The sequence below is a fragment of the Prenolepis imparis genome, unplaced genomic scaffold (assembly GCF_030444845.1).
Source record: "Prenolepis imparis isolate NDT839.2.m4 unplaced genomic scaffold, iyPreImpa1.0 SCAF_130, whole genome shotgun sequence".
In the NCBI taxonomy this organism is placed as follows: Eukaryota; Metazoa; Arthropoda; class Insecta; order Hymenoptera; family Formicidae; genus Prenolepis; species Prenolepis imparis.
Window position 1 is genome coordinate 81,973 of NW_028141288.1, and position 16,841 is coordinate 98,813.

General features: G+C 32.0%; 1 protein-coding gene across 1 annotated transcript; it reads right to left on the minus strand.

Annotated features, from left to right (window-relative positions):
• Positions 1-797: 797 nt before the first annotated feature.
• Positions 798-16,740, minus strand: LOC145947728 (zinc finger BED domain-containing protein 4-like; the record flags this gene model as incomplete). The annotated part of the gene is made up of 5 exons (XM_083057507.1): positions 798-890; positions 8,372-8,592; positions 14,827-15,682; positions 15,821-16,605; positions 16,723-16,740. Coding segments are annotated over 5 exons (1,973 nt in total), but the record flags the coding sequence as incomplete, so codon positions are not given.
• Positions 16,741-16,841: the final 101 nt, after the last annotated feature.

Here is a 16,841-nt window from a genome sequence, read left to right on the forward strand (position 1 = left end):
TTCTCGATCGTGTCTATTCGGATTTTGGCTACGCCCACTTTTTTCATTGGAGGAAAACAAAGAATTTCCACATTCTCTATGCGTTCTTCATATCTCATTCATTAAATAAAGAGTATAAGAAAGGGTAATTGCTGGCTTTTTGAGAGTGAGGGATGTCGACTATGTCATACTTTGTGGCAGATTTGACGACACGGATATAAAAATGTGAATGGTGTATGTAAAATAATATAAAATAATGCGTAAAACGAGATTATTTCAGATACTGAAAAAAAAATTAATTAAACATTTTAGTGCCATTACATGATGTCACTTGTGACGTTATAATTTGTACGATTCTGAGTTTACATTTTCGGGTAGATGCTTCTTTATTCTTTAGTTTCATCTAGTTGTTTGCATTATTGATTTATCTATATTATAAACTTACTGCATTTTTGTCTGCAGCGAATTCTATGCCATTATAAGCTATTGTCCATTTTAAGTAATGCACTGCAATTTTTCGAAAACCAAGGCTTCTATCAAAAAATGTTTTATACAAAAGTTGTAGGACTGCGACATCTAGTCATAAGCATACTCTTATTCCAGGTGAAGAAGTTTTTGAAATTTCAAGGTCATCATTACCTTTTAAACAGAATCATTATAATTTTTTTTTTAAGGGGTAAAACCACTCTAGAGGCAGAAAAAAAGACCTAAATTTGACAATTTATTTTGGGAGTATGACAAACGGAATAGAATTTCTTTTCAGAGGGTTTATTTAACACATATTGAAGTACGAAAAACAATTTTTTTTATTGTCATTTTCATACAAAATGGCGGCGACAGAGCCCGTCGTCGAAAACAGCTTTTTTGAAAACACCGCCACGGGAGGACGGATTTCTCGGCATGTATGAGTCCTGGAACAAAAAACAAAAAAAATTTATAATCTATATACAATTGGCTTTGGAAGTACGTAGGGTTTTTTTTTTAAATCAATTTTTGTGGAAATGGTGCACTTTTTAAGAAATGAATCAATTGTTTGCCCTAAAAATGAGCATTAAATTGTTTATAAAAAAAAAAGTTTACATTCAATCAAAAAACGGCTACGTACTTCCAAAGAGAATATTGTTGTGAAGCTACTGTAAAAATTTCAAATCGATCCATGCAATAGTCTCCGAGAAATCCGTCCTCCCAGTTTGAAAAAAGTGGTTTCGAGAAAAACGCGTTTAAAGTTTTATGAGCACTTTAATCCTTGAAATTTTTGTTTACCTCTAATCTGCGATGCCTGCACCATACATTTGGCCAACCAGGTCGATGTTCGCCTCTTCCTCTTCCTTCCTAGATGCTTTTAGTATTTTAGTAAGTAACAGGTAAACTTATTATTTCGAAAGGTAAAAGTAGTACAAAAACGATGAATCACAGCGCGCCGCGTGAGTGCTCAGCGCGCGCTCTGAGGCGCTGCGGCAAAATCGATAATTGAACCTTTTAAAATTTGTTTTCCACTATAAATCAAATGGCATATTGTTTTTATGACCCTAAAGTATCGTTTAAGCAAAAAAAAAAAATATCGATTTTTTGAAAATCCTAGAGTGGTTTTACCCCTTAAATATAGTGTTATTTTAACAGAAAAATATGCAGTTGCACATTGCAAATTACTTTTAATCACAAGAGTATGTTTCTTCTGCACTGATTGATTTATCTCATTGTATGTAGAAAATTATTAAGGTAAGATTTGTGGCGTACATATGTGCAACGTAAGGTCCGAGCGAGAAAAGGGTAAAGGTTTATGGCGTTTAAATCTTGAATCCCGAACGTGCAAATTTTTGCATATTAAATAATGGCATTTCCACATATGTTCAACACGTTCTATACGAAAAAGTTTCCATCCCTTTCGCCCAGACCTTTCCCAATTTTTATTGCCTACATTATTGTGACTTTCTCTTTTCGCTAAAAGTACAAGCGAAGAAACCGAGAGACATTCCGGGTTTAGCTCTCGTCTCGATCGTACGAAGAAGCAGTACTAAGACTCATTCGAATTCTTTATATTCTTAATTTAGTTATACAGAATAAATATCTTTTGTTAGGAAAAAAACTGTGTTAATTTCTTTCCTCCACGTCATCACCTCAAATTATCGAAAAATGAATATATTACAAGATATTTCATATGTTTTGACAAAATATGTGTCAGAATGAAATATACCATATCTCCATAAAACCATTCATTTTTCAGTTATTCAACTCTAACAATTTTTTGCCAAATATTACGAGGAATCGACTTATGTAAAAAAATTATAATGATTCCGTTAAAAAAAATAATGATAATCTCGAAATCACGGAAATGCACATATACTTAGAATAAGATTATGCTTATGTGAGATCTCCCCTTTGAAATTCTACAATTCTAATTTAAAATTCAAAATATTAGTAAAAAAATTCTATTATTAAAATTATACAAAAGAAATTTATAAACTTCTTGTCAATACTGATTCAATTTATTTATTATTAAATAAGAAATAAATGGCTTCTCTTGTAATCTATAATGTTATTTATATATAAACACTAGTGTTGCGGTGTATATTTATTATAAGATTTTATTACTATAAAATATAAACTTTTTTACGCTTCAACTTAATACTCTTCAACTTATTGTTAATACAATTTCATATTTTAAAATTAAACAATTATGACGACGACAATTCTAATGAATTTTTGTTTATCTTCCGATTTTCAATTTATAATATATGTATATAATTCAGGTTATAATATAAAATTATAATTTATAATGTATACATGCAAATATATTTGTAATTGTAATTGTATTGTAAACCAAACCTCTTTAAATTTGAGAAAAATGGCATATTTTATGTTTTTTTTTCTTTTTTGCTAATTCTTCTTCTCTGTCACAAAATCTTTTCTTTCTTTCTTTTCCAAGTAGCAATTGTCATTAACTTCTATTATTCATATATCGATATGTTTCGGATATTAAACTCGTAATAAAATGATAAAATAATAGTAAAATAGTAATTAAAAGTAAAGAATAGTAATTAAAAGTAAACAATAATTAAAGTAAGGATAAGTTTCGTGCGAATTATTAACTTTTTAATAAATAATTAACCTATTTTTAAAATTCAATGTATAACTTAATATATTTCGCGCGCGCGAATATTCTCAATAAAGTCTGCGACAATTTTTGATTTTCCAATATAAAAGCTTAAAGTTTTCCTTACAAAAATTGTTTTCTAAATATGTATGTTTCTAAAATGGTTTGTTACTGAGTTATTACGCTAAGAAAAATGCGTTTTTTGAACATACTCTTTAATTATTATACTATAATATATAGATACAAACAATACTCCAAATTGTTTTTTCATGTAAAAAGTTTTGGGAGAGATCAAAAGGGTAAAAATTTCTTTTTTAACTTTTATAAATTTTATTAACAAAATTTATTAAATGAAAAAATTTTAATGTAAATTCAATATAATAACAAATTAAATTATATATTTTATTAACTTTTTAACCAAGTTATACATTTTTAACATAATTTTAATTTAACAGTTGTGGCACAATAAAATATTCTTTTTCTTGTCATTTTGAAGGTGGAATAATCTTTATCATATTACACCATCACGTGAACATTTGGTTATCCGATCATTTTCATACATTTTTAAAAATACATGTGTGTGATTAAAATATAGAAAATATTTTTATATAAATATCTAATTTATATTGAAATTGACAATAAATTACTTTTATAATTATTTGTATATGTATACAATATATATACATATATATATATATATATATATATATATATATATAATAGTAGTAGTAATTTTATTAGGTTTTTCGACTTATATAGCGTTTTGACTCGCTCCGATATTTCGTGGCATTTCACTTAAAACGTTATAACTTTAAATCCAATTACTATTTTTGAATTTATAATCTGCCACTTTTTTATAATCCAATTCCCTATAATAATGATTAATGACCAATATTAACCTTATACGCTGTCAGCTATCTGAGAATGAAATAAAAGTTTTCACGTCTTTTCAAAATATCTGTTTTGAACTCGCAGTATGGGACATTCTAAATTCTAAACATACGTCACGATAAGCTCACAAACAAAAACACTTTATATATCAAACAATAAACTTTATTTTTAGGTACTATAAAATATACAATAACGAATATTTTACGAAATATAGCAATTTTTAATTAAAAAAATGATTTGATTCGCTCCGGAAGTTTCGATTTGTTCCGGTCTATGTACACTGGAGGTCATAAATTAAATTCTTGTAGTATACAAGTTGCAGTATGAAAGTTGCAGTATACAAGTTGCAGTATACAAGTTGCAGTATACAAGTTGCAGTATACAAGTTGCAGTATACAAGTTGCAGTATACAAACCAAAATCCTGTAAAGCTTCAAATATAATCAAAAAAGAAACTTTTCTTTATTTTCAGCTATTGTCTGTTTACGGGTCACTTAAGTTGTCAAATGACAATAGAAAGTTTTTATTTTGAAAAGAGAAAGTTTTCATATGTTTGTGACACATGGACAACAGAATATTTACAATTAGGCGGAGCCATAGACATATAATATATGTATAGACCGAGCATTTGGCCGAAGCTGTCTTGACAAATTAGAAAAGGACAAATGCTTAGCACCTTAGATCTTCTTTTGCAATCTTTTGTATTCTCAAGAGTGGAATGGATTAGGGGCGGATCAGGGACCATTTCACCAATGATCGCAAGTTTCGTTCTCTTCCACTGCGTTTTTAGACAAAGATAGATCTACGGTATTGAGCATCCGTCTCTTTCTAATCTGTCAATACGATTTCACTACGGGAGAGATAGGCAACGTTCGGGTCTACATATTATATGTCTATGGGTGGAGCATTATCGTAAACGTTGGATAAAAATCGTACTATACTAACGATTTCGGACTTGTTTGCAGGTAGAATTACTGTTGACATTAGCGAATTGATCAATCAAAGCAAAGCATTTTACTATTATTTTTTTATAATAGTAAAATTATATAAATTTTAATAAAAAATTAATGTATGTTTTCTTAGAACTGTTCTATTTAATGTTTCTTTGTTTAAAAATAAAATAAAAATAAGAATAATATTAAATATTTATTATCATAAATTTTATTATATCATATAATTTTATATAAATTTCAATATAGGTATAAATTTTTATAAAATTTAATAAATACAATAGAATAAGTGTAAAAAATTCAAGACTCATAGAACTTCTCATTATGTACACTGATGTACAGACAAAGTTTCAACTTTAAAGAAACATTTGCCAAAGATTTCTTTGAAATCTTCTGTCACAATTGTATATCTAATAAATGAGTACGTTAAAAGACTAAAAACGAGTTTTAACTTTATAATAAAAAATTAATTTCTGATTTAAAACGTACATAGAATTATTATCGCCGCTAACATCATCACTGTCTTTATCATAGGTCAGTCTTAAACAACGATGAAATAATGCTGTACTGAATTACAGACAAAATTCACTTCACGCTGCTGTTGAATGTCCGCGTAAATTCCCACAATTTCACAATGGCACATCGAGACCTATATGTAACATCCCGTTAGATTAGCCGATCTCTCTCTCTCTCTCTCTCTCTCTCTCTCTCTCTCTCTCTTGCTTTTCATTTGCTTTATAAAAAGATATAATTTATAACTTTTAACTTTGATCTATAATTTAAAAAATATTAAGAATTACTACTATATATTACTACTACTATTACCATCACTACTATTACTAATATTTTTTTTTTTATTTTTTCTTGTTTCTTTTTTTACCGATTTTTTAATGATAATTCGAAATAAGCACAGTTAGAACATTATTACAATTTTCATGCAATATTTTTTATTATTAATTATTGCTATTATTTATTATTATTATTATTTATTGTTATTTATATTTTATAATTTATTATTTATTATTTAATACTTTTTTATTCACCAGAATATCTATACATAGAAAACACTATTGTCTTTTTTCTTACCAATAATTAAGGCTATCTTAAAATATAAACAACCCATGATTCATCATATCATGACAATAGCAATTGCTCGAAGTCATAAATCATACATGAGTAAACAAAGAAGATAAAGAGAGCGGAAATTTTTTTACCGTGATAAATTCGCCGAGGTACAGTAGGTTCCTTCAATATACATTAGTAAATAGTCATAATATAAACATACAAAATATATGTATATTATATTAGGTTTATTCGAGATACATTAGTCAGAATGATTTTATAAATTATTTTAGTAATAAATATAAAGATTATCACATTTTATCCCTTCTGTGTGTGTGTGTGTGTTTGTGTGTCAATGATAGATACCTCAGTATACAAAGCGTCTTTAAATGTTATAAGACTGTGTCGGATGTTTTCTTCGCTTAAAACAAAATTCTCTTGAAAGGCCTTTGTATTCGAAAATTTCGTAAAACATAAATGGAACGTCTGTTCGATGCTCAACAATTTCTATAAGTAAAATGGACGCCATGAATGTGGAAAAAGGGCACATACGCCAAAATACTATTTCGAGAAAATCGACTTCAAAGTTTTCATTAGAATATTACTTAATGAAAAATAATGCGATTAAAACAATTTTTTTTAAAGATGTATAATATATCCTTTAAACGTTCTGAAAACAGAGATCACGATTTGAAGATGATATTTGTATGATTTTTTATGAGTTTAAAAAAATTGATTTATGTGTGCTCCTTTTCCATAAATAGAATAAAAACGTAAAAAAATGATATCTTTTTTAATTAAATATAATTAAATTTATTAAATATAATTTTATTTAATTAAATATAATTATTTAACAATATGTAAGATGTGATTTGCCAGTCGAATTTTTAAACAAGGTTTAAGATTTTATTGACCAACACTGACTAAGATTAATTCTTATATTATAAGACTTTATTTGGGAATAATCTCAATTCGAGATTTATTTCCCGACTCCCCTCTAACCCCCCTATAAAATTATAGGCGAGAAAAATATAGATCCGAAAGTCGCTGAATCGGGAATCGAACCCGAGACCTTTCGCTTGCCGGGCGACTGCTCTCACCAACTGAGCTCAGTTGGTGAGAGCAGTCGCCCGGCAAGCGAAAGGTCTCGGGTTCGATTCCCGATTCAGCGACTTTCGGATCTATATTTTTCTCGCCTATAATTTTATAGGGGGGTTAGAGGGGAGTCGGGAAATAAATCTCGAATTGAGATTATTCCCAAATAAAGTCTTATAATATAAGAATTAATCTTAGTCAGTGTTGGTCAATAAAATCTTAAACCTTGTTTAAAAATTCGACTGGCAAATCACATCTTACATATTGTTATTTACACACCTGGACCTAATAATGGTGTTGATTGAAATTGTTTATCAAGGCAGAGAAAAGTATAGAATCGAAGGGTCTGAATAGCTCAGTTGGTGAGAGCAGTCGCCCGGCAAGCGAAAGGTCTCGGGTTCGATTCCCGATTCAGCGACTTTCGGATCTATATTTTTCTCGCCTATAATTTTATAGGGGGGTTAGAGGGGAGTCGGGAAATAAATCTCGAATTGAGATTATTCCCAAATAAAGTCTTATAATATAAGAATTAATCTTAGTCATAATTATTTAAATTTTATGAATGTTTTTTATTTTTTATATCACTAGTACATTAATCAACAGGGTAGTTAAATTAATCGATCAAAACTAGCCAATAAATTTGTCTAAGTTACGACTTTTTCGACCATATGGTTGTGGTCCTTTTAAAGTATAACTGAGATATTAATTAAATTTTTAAGCGAGAAAAATATTGGTCCGAAAGTCGCTGAATCGGGAATCGAACCCGAGTCTTTCGCTTGCCGGGCGACTGCTCTTACCTCTAACAATAAGCTATTCAGACTCCTCGAAACAATACTTTTCCCCTTCGCTTTTGTATAGTTATTTATAAATAACGCCTTGTTATCCGCCGGCGTACACTAAACAGTTGGAAAATTCATCTATACGGGTGGGCTCCATAATTAGATCCAGGAGCAAATTTAAATTTTATGAATGTTTTTTTATTTTTATATCGCTAGTACATTAATCAACAGGATAGTTAAATTAATCGACCAAAAATTTTATTAATATCTCAGTTATACTTTAAAAGGATCACAACCATACGGTCGAAAAAGTCGTAACATAGACAAATTTATTGGCTAGTTTTGGTCGATTAATTTAACTACCCTGATAATTATTTAGTTTATAACTTTCTATATATTGTTTAAATAAATATGTAACGACACCTCCGCGTCCTTCCCGACCGCCCACCCGTTGGAAGGCTGCGCCCGGCGAACACCGGCCGGGCAGGGCAGCAGGCGCCAAGCGCCAAAAATTAATCAAACCGTTAAACACGGTTCACCGAAAACGCCCGACGCACGCCGAAAGAAACCGAGTCTTATCACCCCTACTCCCGCTCCTTCGATCCAGCCTCCGATCCCGTTACTCGATCCGTATAAAAAGAGAGCTTGCGATAAGAGCTCTCTCAGATACCGTTCCGACTCCGCCGTATCACCGAATCCTCCCCACCGAAGAATAGAGATCGAGGTAGACGCTTTCGCTGCCTCTGCGAAGATAGTCTTCGTACTCAAAACTCCGGTTTCCGAAAAACCTACGAGCCTATGTATCCGAGGTAGACGAGTCCGCTGCCTCTCCCGAGATTGTCTCGAGATACATAGATCCCGTCTCTCGCACCAAGCGCATCGGCGACAGTTAGGTGGAGCTCCGCCACCTTTGCCGAGATTTCTCGACCGCCGTTGCGTTCCCGCCTCGCGCGTTCACAAGTGCATAAGTGGACGGCCGTGGAACGCCGTCCATACGATAGCCGCGAACCGCCGCGGATCCCCGCACCACGGAACACACCGCGCGACGCCCGCCTCGCATTTTAAGCGTGCCGGTCGACCGCGCTCTCTTCGATATATCGAAGAGAGCGGCCGCTCTCGCCCGACGCGGTTCTCTGTACGCGCTGACGCACGCACCGGCAAAAACTCCGGCCGCCCCTCGCGTCGCGCTGACACCCGCGCCTAGCGGTAGTGTAAACACAACCGCGTCGCGAGCCGACACCGATACACACCACCGTACGAATCAATGCAAACCGATACACACACATACACACACACACACACACACACACCGCAGAGATTTAAAGCACGAGATACAGCTGTCAGCTGATCGCCAAATATCTACCGACGCGTGCGACGTATACATATGCCTTCACACCACCCATACACGCACACTTGTACATAATTACACATACATGAAATAAAGTTCATTTGTTTAATTATAATTACCGCGTTCGTTGTCTCATCCTTCACGAGCCCTGATCCCGACTGCGTTATCCCGAGCTCGCGAAAGGCTCCGTTACAAATATTAAAATAATTATATAATATTATAATATATTATATATTTTATATAATATATTATATATTATAATATACATATATATTTAATATATATACGATATATGTAATATATATGTATATACATTGCATATTGTATCATATACATAGGTCGTCGGAAAAGTTTTGAGCCTCAACATGTAAATGTCGTTACTCGTCAAAACTATTCTGATACTATAATTGTACATGCTTTGAAAAATACCTCTGAAAATTTCAGCCAAATTAGACGCTCAGTTATTGTTTGACAGTCGTTTGTGTTAGTCGATGTCAGTGTTTTTGTAAAACATACTTCGACGGTCGCTATGGCCAAAATTCACGAATTGCGATTCGAATTGATTGATCACCCACCGTATTCACCAGATCTGGCCCCCAGCGACTTTTTTCTGTTTCCTAAACTCAAAGTTTGGCTCGGAGGTCAGAGATTTTCATCAAACGAGGTCATCACGTCCGTAGAAGCCTATTTTGCTGAGCAAGACGCCAACTACTATTAGGACAGGTTAATATAAAGAGATTGGAGCATCGCTGAAAAAAGTGTATCGACTTAAAAAGAGACTATGTTGAAAAATAAAACTGAATTTAACCGAAAAAATACTTGTTTCTATGTTAGGCTCAAATCTTTTCAGTCTACTCTTGTATATAATTATTATTATTTTTAAAGTAAGGTCCGTTTTGAAATAAAAAAAGATCTTAACATATAAAAATAATTTATTATGGCCAAAAAACTTCTACAAGCTTACTTTATTTTTTCTCATCATTGACTTCCACCCATTTTTGATATTGTTTCAACAGCTTCCTAAATCCATTGTTTTAAGAATCTGCCGCCTGTGTCTTGAACCAGTTATAGTAACGCCGTTCTTTAGTTCACCGTTAGGAAATTTAATAGACAACTTTGTGAGGTTTTTGGACCAAATGTTATGAGTGACAGTAAAGTTAGGCAATGGTGTCGTTTGTTTAGAGAAGGACACATACATCACGAACAAATGTTCATGACGAAGAGCGTAGCGGTCGCCCAACAATGATGATAAAAGGTTTAATGGAAGAAGTAAATACAAACATTATTGAAAATTAGCGGTTTACGGTTTCAGAATTGTCTATTCAATTTCTTAAAGCAAATGAAAAAACAAAAAGAAAAGCGTACTAAACAACAGCATTACTAACTGGTTCAAGACACAGGCGGTAGACTTTTAAAACAATGGAATTAGGAAGCTGTTGAAACTTGAACCAATATCAAAAATGAGTGGAAGTCAATGATGATTATGTAAAAAAATAAAGTAAGCTTGTAGAAGTTTTTTGGCCATAATAAATTATTTTTATATGTTAAGATCTTTTTTTTATTTCAAAACGGACTTTAAAAATGCGCCTCGTATTTATTATATAATATTGTTACATTAAAGAAACAATGTCCTTTGTATATTATATACACTCGTCAACAAAATTAACGCATATGTATTTTAAGTCAAAATTTCGCATAATTTCAAATAAGCATAACTCCGCTAAAAATGATAGGATTTAAAAAATTTTTTTTTTACTGTCAAGCTTGAAGTCTACTTTAAAAACCATTCGTCAGATTTTTAATTTATCCTCCTCCTCCGTACGCTACTGCTTCAAAAGTAAGGACGTGTTTTGTCTCTAAAAAATTGCGTACTTTGTCGCACTCCACGGGGTGAAATAAATTTTTTTCGCAAATCTTATCATAACTATCGTAAAATGTGGACTTTTTACAACAAATTTAAAAAAAAAGCAAAGTTCGTACGATTTTTCTTCGCGGAGTTATTACATATGAAAGTTACCCATACATTTTTTCCATTTACCGCCAGCATTAGTATTATCCGACACGCACCACGAGGTTGCTGGTTGGATTTGGCGCATAGTGTGTGTGTGCATGTGTGTGTGTGTGTGTGTGTGTGTGTGTGTGTGTGTGCGCCCACGCGTGCCTGCGTGCGTGTAAATTTGGGTTCAAATTCCTTAAACAACAATTAGAGCATGCATTAATATGCGTGAACGTATAGAAGAAGTAATCTGAAGACGAGGCGGGAACACACAATTTTGAATGAGAACATTCCTATCTTTCCCTCTCCTAACCATACGCACGCACGCATACGCACGTACGCACGCACGCACACATACACACACACAGCAGAGAGGGTTTGGAATCATTAAATGGAAAAAATGTATGGGTAACTTTCATATGTAATAATTTCGCGAAAAAAAAATCGTACGAACTTCGTTTTTTTTTTAAATTTGTAGTAAAAAGTCCACATTTTACGATAGTTATGATAAGATTTGCGAAAAAAATGTATTCCACCCTGTGGAGTGCGTCAAAGTAAGCAATTTTTTTGAGACGAAACACGTTCTTTCTTTTGAAGCAGTGGCGAACGGGGGAGGAGGATAAATTAAAAATCTGACGAATGGTTTTTAAAGTAGACTTCAAGCTTGACAGTGAAAAAAAATTTTTCAAATCCGATCATTTTTAGCGGAGTTATGCTTATTTGAAATTATGCGAAATTTTGACTTAAAATACATATGCGTTAATTTTGTTGACGAGTGTATATAAAACATATAAAATATATATATATAAATATATATATAAAACATACCTGAATCGATTTAGATGATTTAGAGAAAAAGAGCACATAAGTCTATGCCCTTTTTCCATCCATGGCCTTAATTATCATAGACCAATGTGTAGAAAAAAATAGATGGTATCCTACATTGATAAAAAATTATGTAAAAAATGTGAAAAATTCTGTATTGACAGAAGGATTAATGTTAGAAATTTTGTATCATATTAAAAGAAAATATCGAATTTTAGAGATGTAAATGTGTATATCTAATTATACATGTAAAGTTTGTTTAATACAGTAGAATGTAATAATATTTAATACAGTAGAAGCCAAATTCAATTTGAAATACTCTAATATACAAAGTGTAAAGTAGAATTATTAGATAATCTTATACGTAAAATAACCTATTTTAACTACTTTTTAACTAATTAATGGCTGTTATTATGGATCTTCCATTTTGAAATTTGTAATTCTGACGCCAGATTAGCCAGATTTGTATTCAGCGACTTTGACAACATACCTTCATATCTATTTTTGTGGCAAGTTATGTTGTAATAAAAAAGAAAAATAGTGGTCATAAATGGCCCATTTTTGAGGTTTCTCTTCATACTTTGACAACAAACGAATGTCATCACGTCATTCTATAGTCAAATACTATAAGCAATCATACAAATACATGTCGGCTTAGAGGCAAAAATCGGCCACTTTTTAACATATTTTAATTTTAACCATACAATCACTATGTATAAAAATCTTATTTATTAAACAAAATTTAAAGCCAAGCATTTCCATAATTTTTAAAAAATCGATGTCAAACGATTATATATACAGGGTGTCCCATTTTAATCTCCCCAGGCAATTATCTCGAAAAATATGGAAGATATGGAAAAATGTTTTAGACAAAAGTTGTAGGACTTGAAGGGGGACAGGTGATGAAAGTATAGACTTGATCTTGAGTGACCTATTGAAGGTCAGGTAAAGGTCATCAATGTTTTCTCAAATGGAACCCCCTATTTTTTATTACATATTCTTGTAGCCCTTGTAGAGACGTTTTCAAAACACTACATATTGATGTCTCTTACGCAAGCCGTTCCCAAGATACGAAGCTTCAAAGTTGATATATCATCGGCATTTGCATTATCCAATGTACACCGCGGGGAGGTTGTTCAGTCAAATTTGTACATCAAGTGGCCCTAAAAAGGGCAGACTTTGTGTGTGTATGTGTGTATGTGTGTGTGGGTGTGTGCTTTTTTAGTAAAACTTTTCTCTAATTATTTTTATTCTGGTTATTTTAATGTAAGGGAAAGGATAAGAAAATGGTAGAGAAAGAGAGATAAAAGTTTTACTAAAGAAGCACACACTCTCTTGTATACATATACAGGGTGTCCCATTTTAATCTCCCCAGGCAAACATCTCGAAAAATATGGAAGATACGGAAAAATGTTTCAGACAAAAGTTGTAGGACTTGAAGGGGGACAGATGATGAAAATATGGATTTGACCTTGAGTGACCTATTGAAGGTCAGGTCAAGGTCATCGATGTTTTCTTAAATGGAACCCCCTATTTTTTATTGCATATTCTTGTAGCCCTTGTCGAGACGTTTTCAAAATATCTATTGATGTCTCTTACGCAAGCCGGTCCCAAGATATGAAGCTTTAAAATTGACATACCGCCGGCATTTGCATTACCGATGTATGTATGTACATACATACACCGCGGGGAGGTTGTTCAGTCGAATTTGTATATCAAGTGGTTCTAAAAAGGGCAGACTTTGTATGTGTGTGTGCGTGCGTGTGTGTGTGTGTGTGTGCTTCTTTAGTAAAACTTTTATCTCTCTTTCTCTACCATTTTCTTATCCTTTCCCTTACATTAAAATAACCAGAAGAAAAATAATTAGAGAAAAGTTTTACTAAAGAACCACACACACACACACACACATACACACATACACACTAGTGATGTAACGAATATTCGTATTCGCATTCGCATTCGCGAATATTCGCTGATTTCAAAGTATTCGCATTCGTATTCGTATTCGCAGAAAATATGCGAATGTTTTGCGAATATTACTTTAATAAAAGTTGTCTCTTTAGAGGAAAAAATATATAAAATGTTGTAAAAAAAACTAGACAATTAAATAATTTTTCTTTATTAAGTTGGCCTTAAGGATTTACATTGTAAATTTTACAATGTATTAATAATTTTGTTGACCAAAAACGAAAAACATTATTTTACTTACACAAATTGACTAGATCTTATTTGGCTAGGATAGGAACTAAACAATTCAGCAGTTTTTTAAGTTTAAATTATTCAATATTGTTTTTTATACTATTTCATATTTATCTCTGAATAATAAATAAACAAAGTCTTTAAACAATTTTCATGAAACTCCGTAATAAAATAAACTTATCTTACAAAAACAAAATTATCTTATTTCTCCTACTCTCTGATTAAAATAATGAAATAAATGAGATACTTATATTTTTCTACTAATATTTAAGTCAGAAGAAAGAATAATCTGACGTTTCAATATTTATAGCTCTTGATAAATAACTAAAAGATAAAGTCTTTGATCATTTTACAGAACTTTGTAATAAAATTAACACACAAAATAATAATTTTTGTACTGATACTCAAGTCACAAGCACATTTATATAGGTTAATTTTTGGAATTGACTTTTACTGACATTCCAATGAACTGTAATAAAAAAAATTAATAATTAAATTCAAGTAAAGGCATATCAAATTAAAAAAAAAGAAGTTTTGACACTTTTTCTCCATCCAATCTGTTACGGTGGGGCGTGTAAAGTAGACCGGTCCCACTGAAAAATCGCTCACTAGGGACGCTAGTGGGTGGAACGCATAACAATTGTCTTGCTATATCGGATAAAAATTCATATTTTTTATTAGTCTTCCACCACAGTAGTGGATCTACATCACTGTCTATGCGTTTTTCTGATAAGTAATCCGCGATATATCTTTTTAACAAAACTTCAGAATGATTGCTTTCGTTGGTAATTTGTTTGTCTTCACTATCGCTTGAATCCATTAGTAAAGCCATTGACTCTTTTAAAGATGTGCATTTTCTTAGATTTTCCGTACTTGTAGATGGTTGGGGTTCTTCGTTACTTACTTTTTTACGTTTAACGATAGGCTCCTGAACTGAATTCATGTAAAACTCCCTTTCTTTGTACATGTCAAGAATATTTTTTATAACATGATCTTTAACGTAAGCGTGATTTCCAAAAAATTTTGATTTATATCGCGGATCCAATAAAGTTGCTGTTGTGAATAAAACATCATTTTCCAAATGAGAAAATCTACGTACTAGTTCATGTTTTAAAACACATATATTTTTGCCAATTTCTTGATCTATTTCATCTAGACTGTCAATTATTTTTTTCAAAGAAGATATTAATGGAATCACAGACGAAATCGAAACATTAGCACTACTGAGCTCCCTTGTCATATCCTCGAATGGTTTTAATAAATTAATCAGTTTTTCTAGAACAACCCAATCATGCGATGTAAGCTGAGGGATCTTATGGTTAGAAGATGCGTAAAGACATAATGAGTCTTTAATTTGCAAAATTCTCTGTATCATATAGAATGTGCTATTCCATCTTGTAGAACAATCCTGTAATACATGGAGCTTTGGCTGGTCAAGTTTTTCTTGCAATGCTTTTAATTCATCCTGAGCGGTGTTTGAATGATGAAAATGCATCGCTATCTTTTTGCATTTTTTTATTAAGTCAACTATCGTCTCTTGTGCGTTTATTCCATCTTTAACTATAAGTTGTATTTGGTGGGCTGTGCAATCTATATCTTTTACATGTAATAAAGACATACTCTTTTTCATATTCGAACCGGAATCTCTAATTATGCAAAGAACTTTCTCCATAGGGATACCCCAGAAAGATAACATTTTCTCAATTTTCGCGGCTATATTTTCGCCTGTGTGGCGACCATCATTGAACACCTCTGCTTTTAAAATTATCAATTTTCTTTCATAATCGCGTGTAATTCCGTGACAAGTCAAACTTAATAAGGACACCCCAGAAGAAGAATCCGACCATAAGTCTGTTGTAAATGACATCTTCTCGAATTGTTTTAGTAGTTCTTTCACCTTCTCTTTTACTCTCGAATATATTTTATCACACAAAAATGTTGTAAAATATTGACGTGTCTTGAGGTTATACGGAGGACAAAGATGCTGTATCAATCTACCAAATCCTAAACTTTCGACGAAATTGAAAGGTAAATCTTCCAATGCGATCATTTCGCTGACCAATTGATCAATTTGAAGAGACTTCGAGTTCTTGTCATCCCATTTTTTTATCCTTTCTATGCACTCAACAATAGAACTTTGTTTAAATTCATTCTTTCTCGACGTCTGATGGGGTGATAAAATAGACAAAATAGTAAGTTCTTCTCGCTTTTTATTTTCGATCTTTTTTAGATTGCTAAACTCTTCTTTGTGTATTGATTTTATATGGTTTCTCATTGCGCTAGTTGTACGCCCTTTGCGCGAGATTAATTTGTTGCAAATTTTACATTTCGCGTAATCAGTATCAGAGAGTAAAAAATAAGTCCAAATTGGATTTCGAATTACTTTTGCTCATTTTCGATGATGTATCCTAAAAGTTAAATAAATAAATACATGAAATAAATTACTTTAAGGTAAAACTTTGAGGTTTATCACCTATTAAATACGTAACAATTATAAGAACTTACCTATAAGCACTTTAGGCACTATACGTAATATAAGTATTACGTAATAAATAAATAATATAGTACACAAACAGAAATAAAACTCGTAAAAACTAAAAACATGTGCCACTCGCGGGCACTCT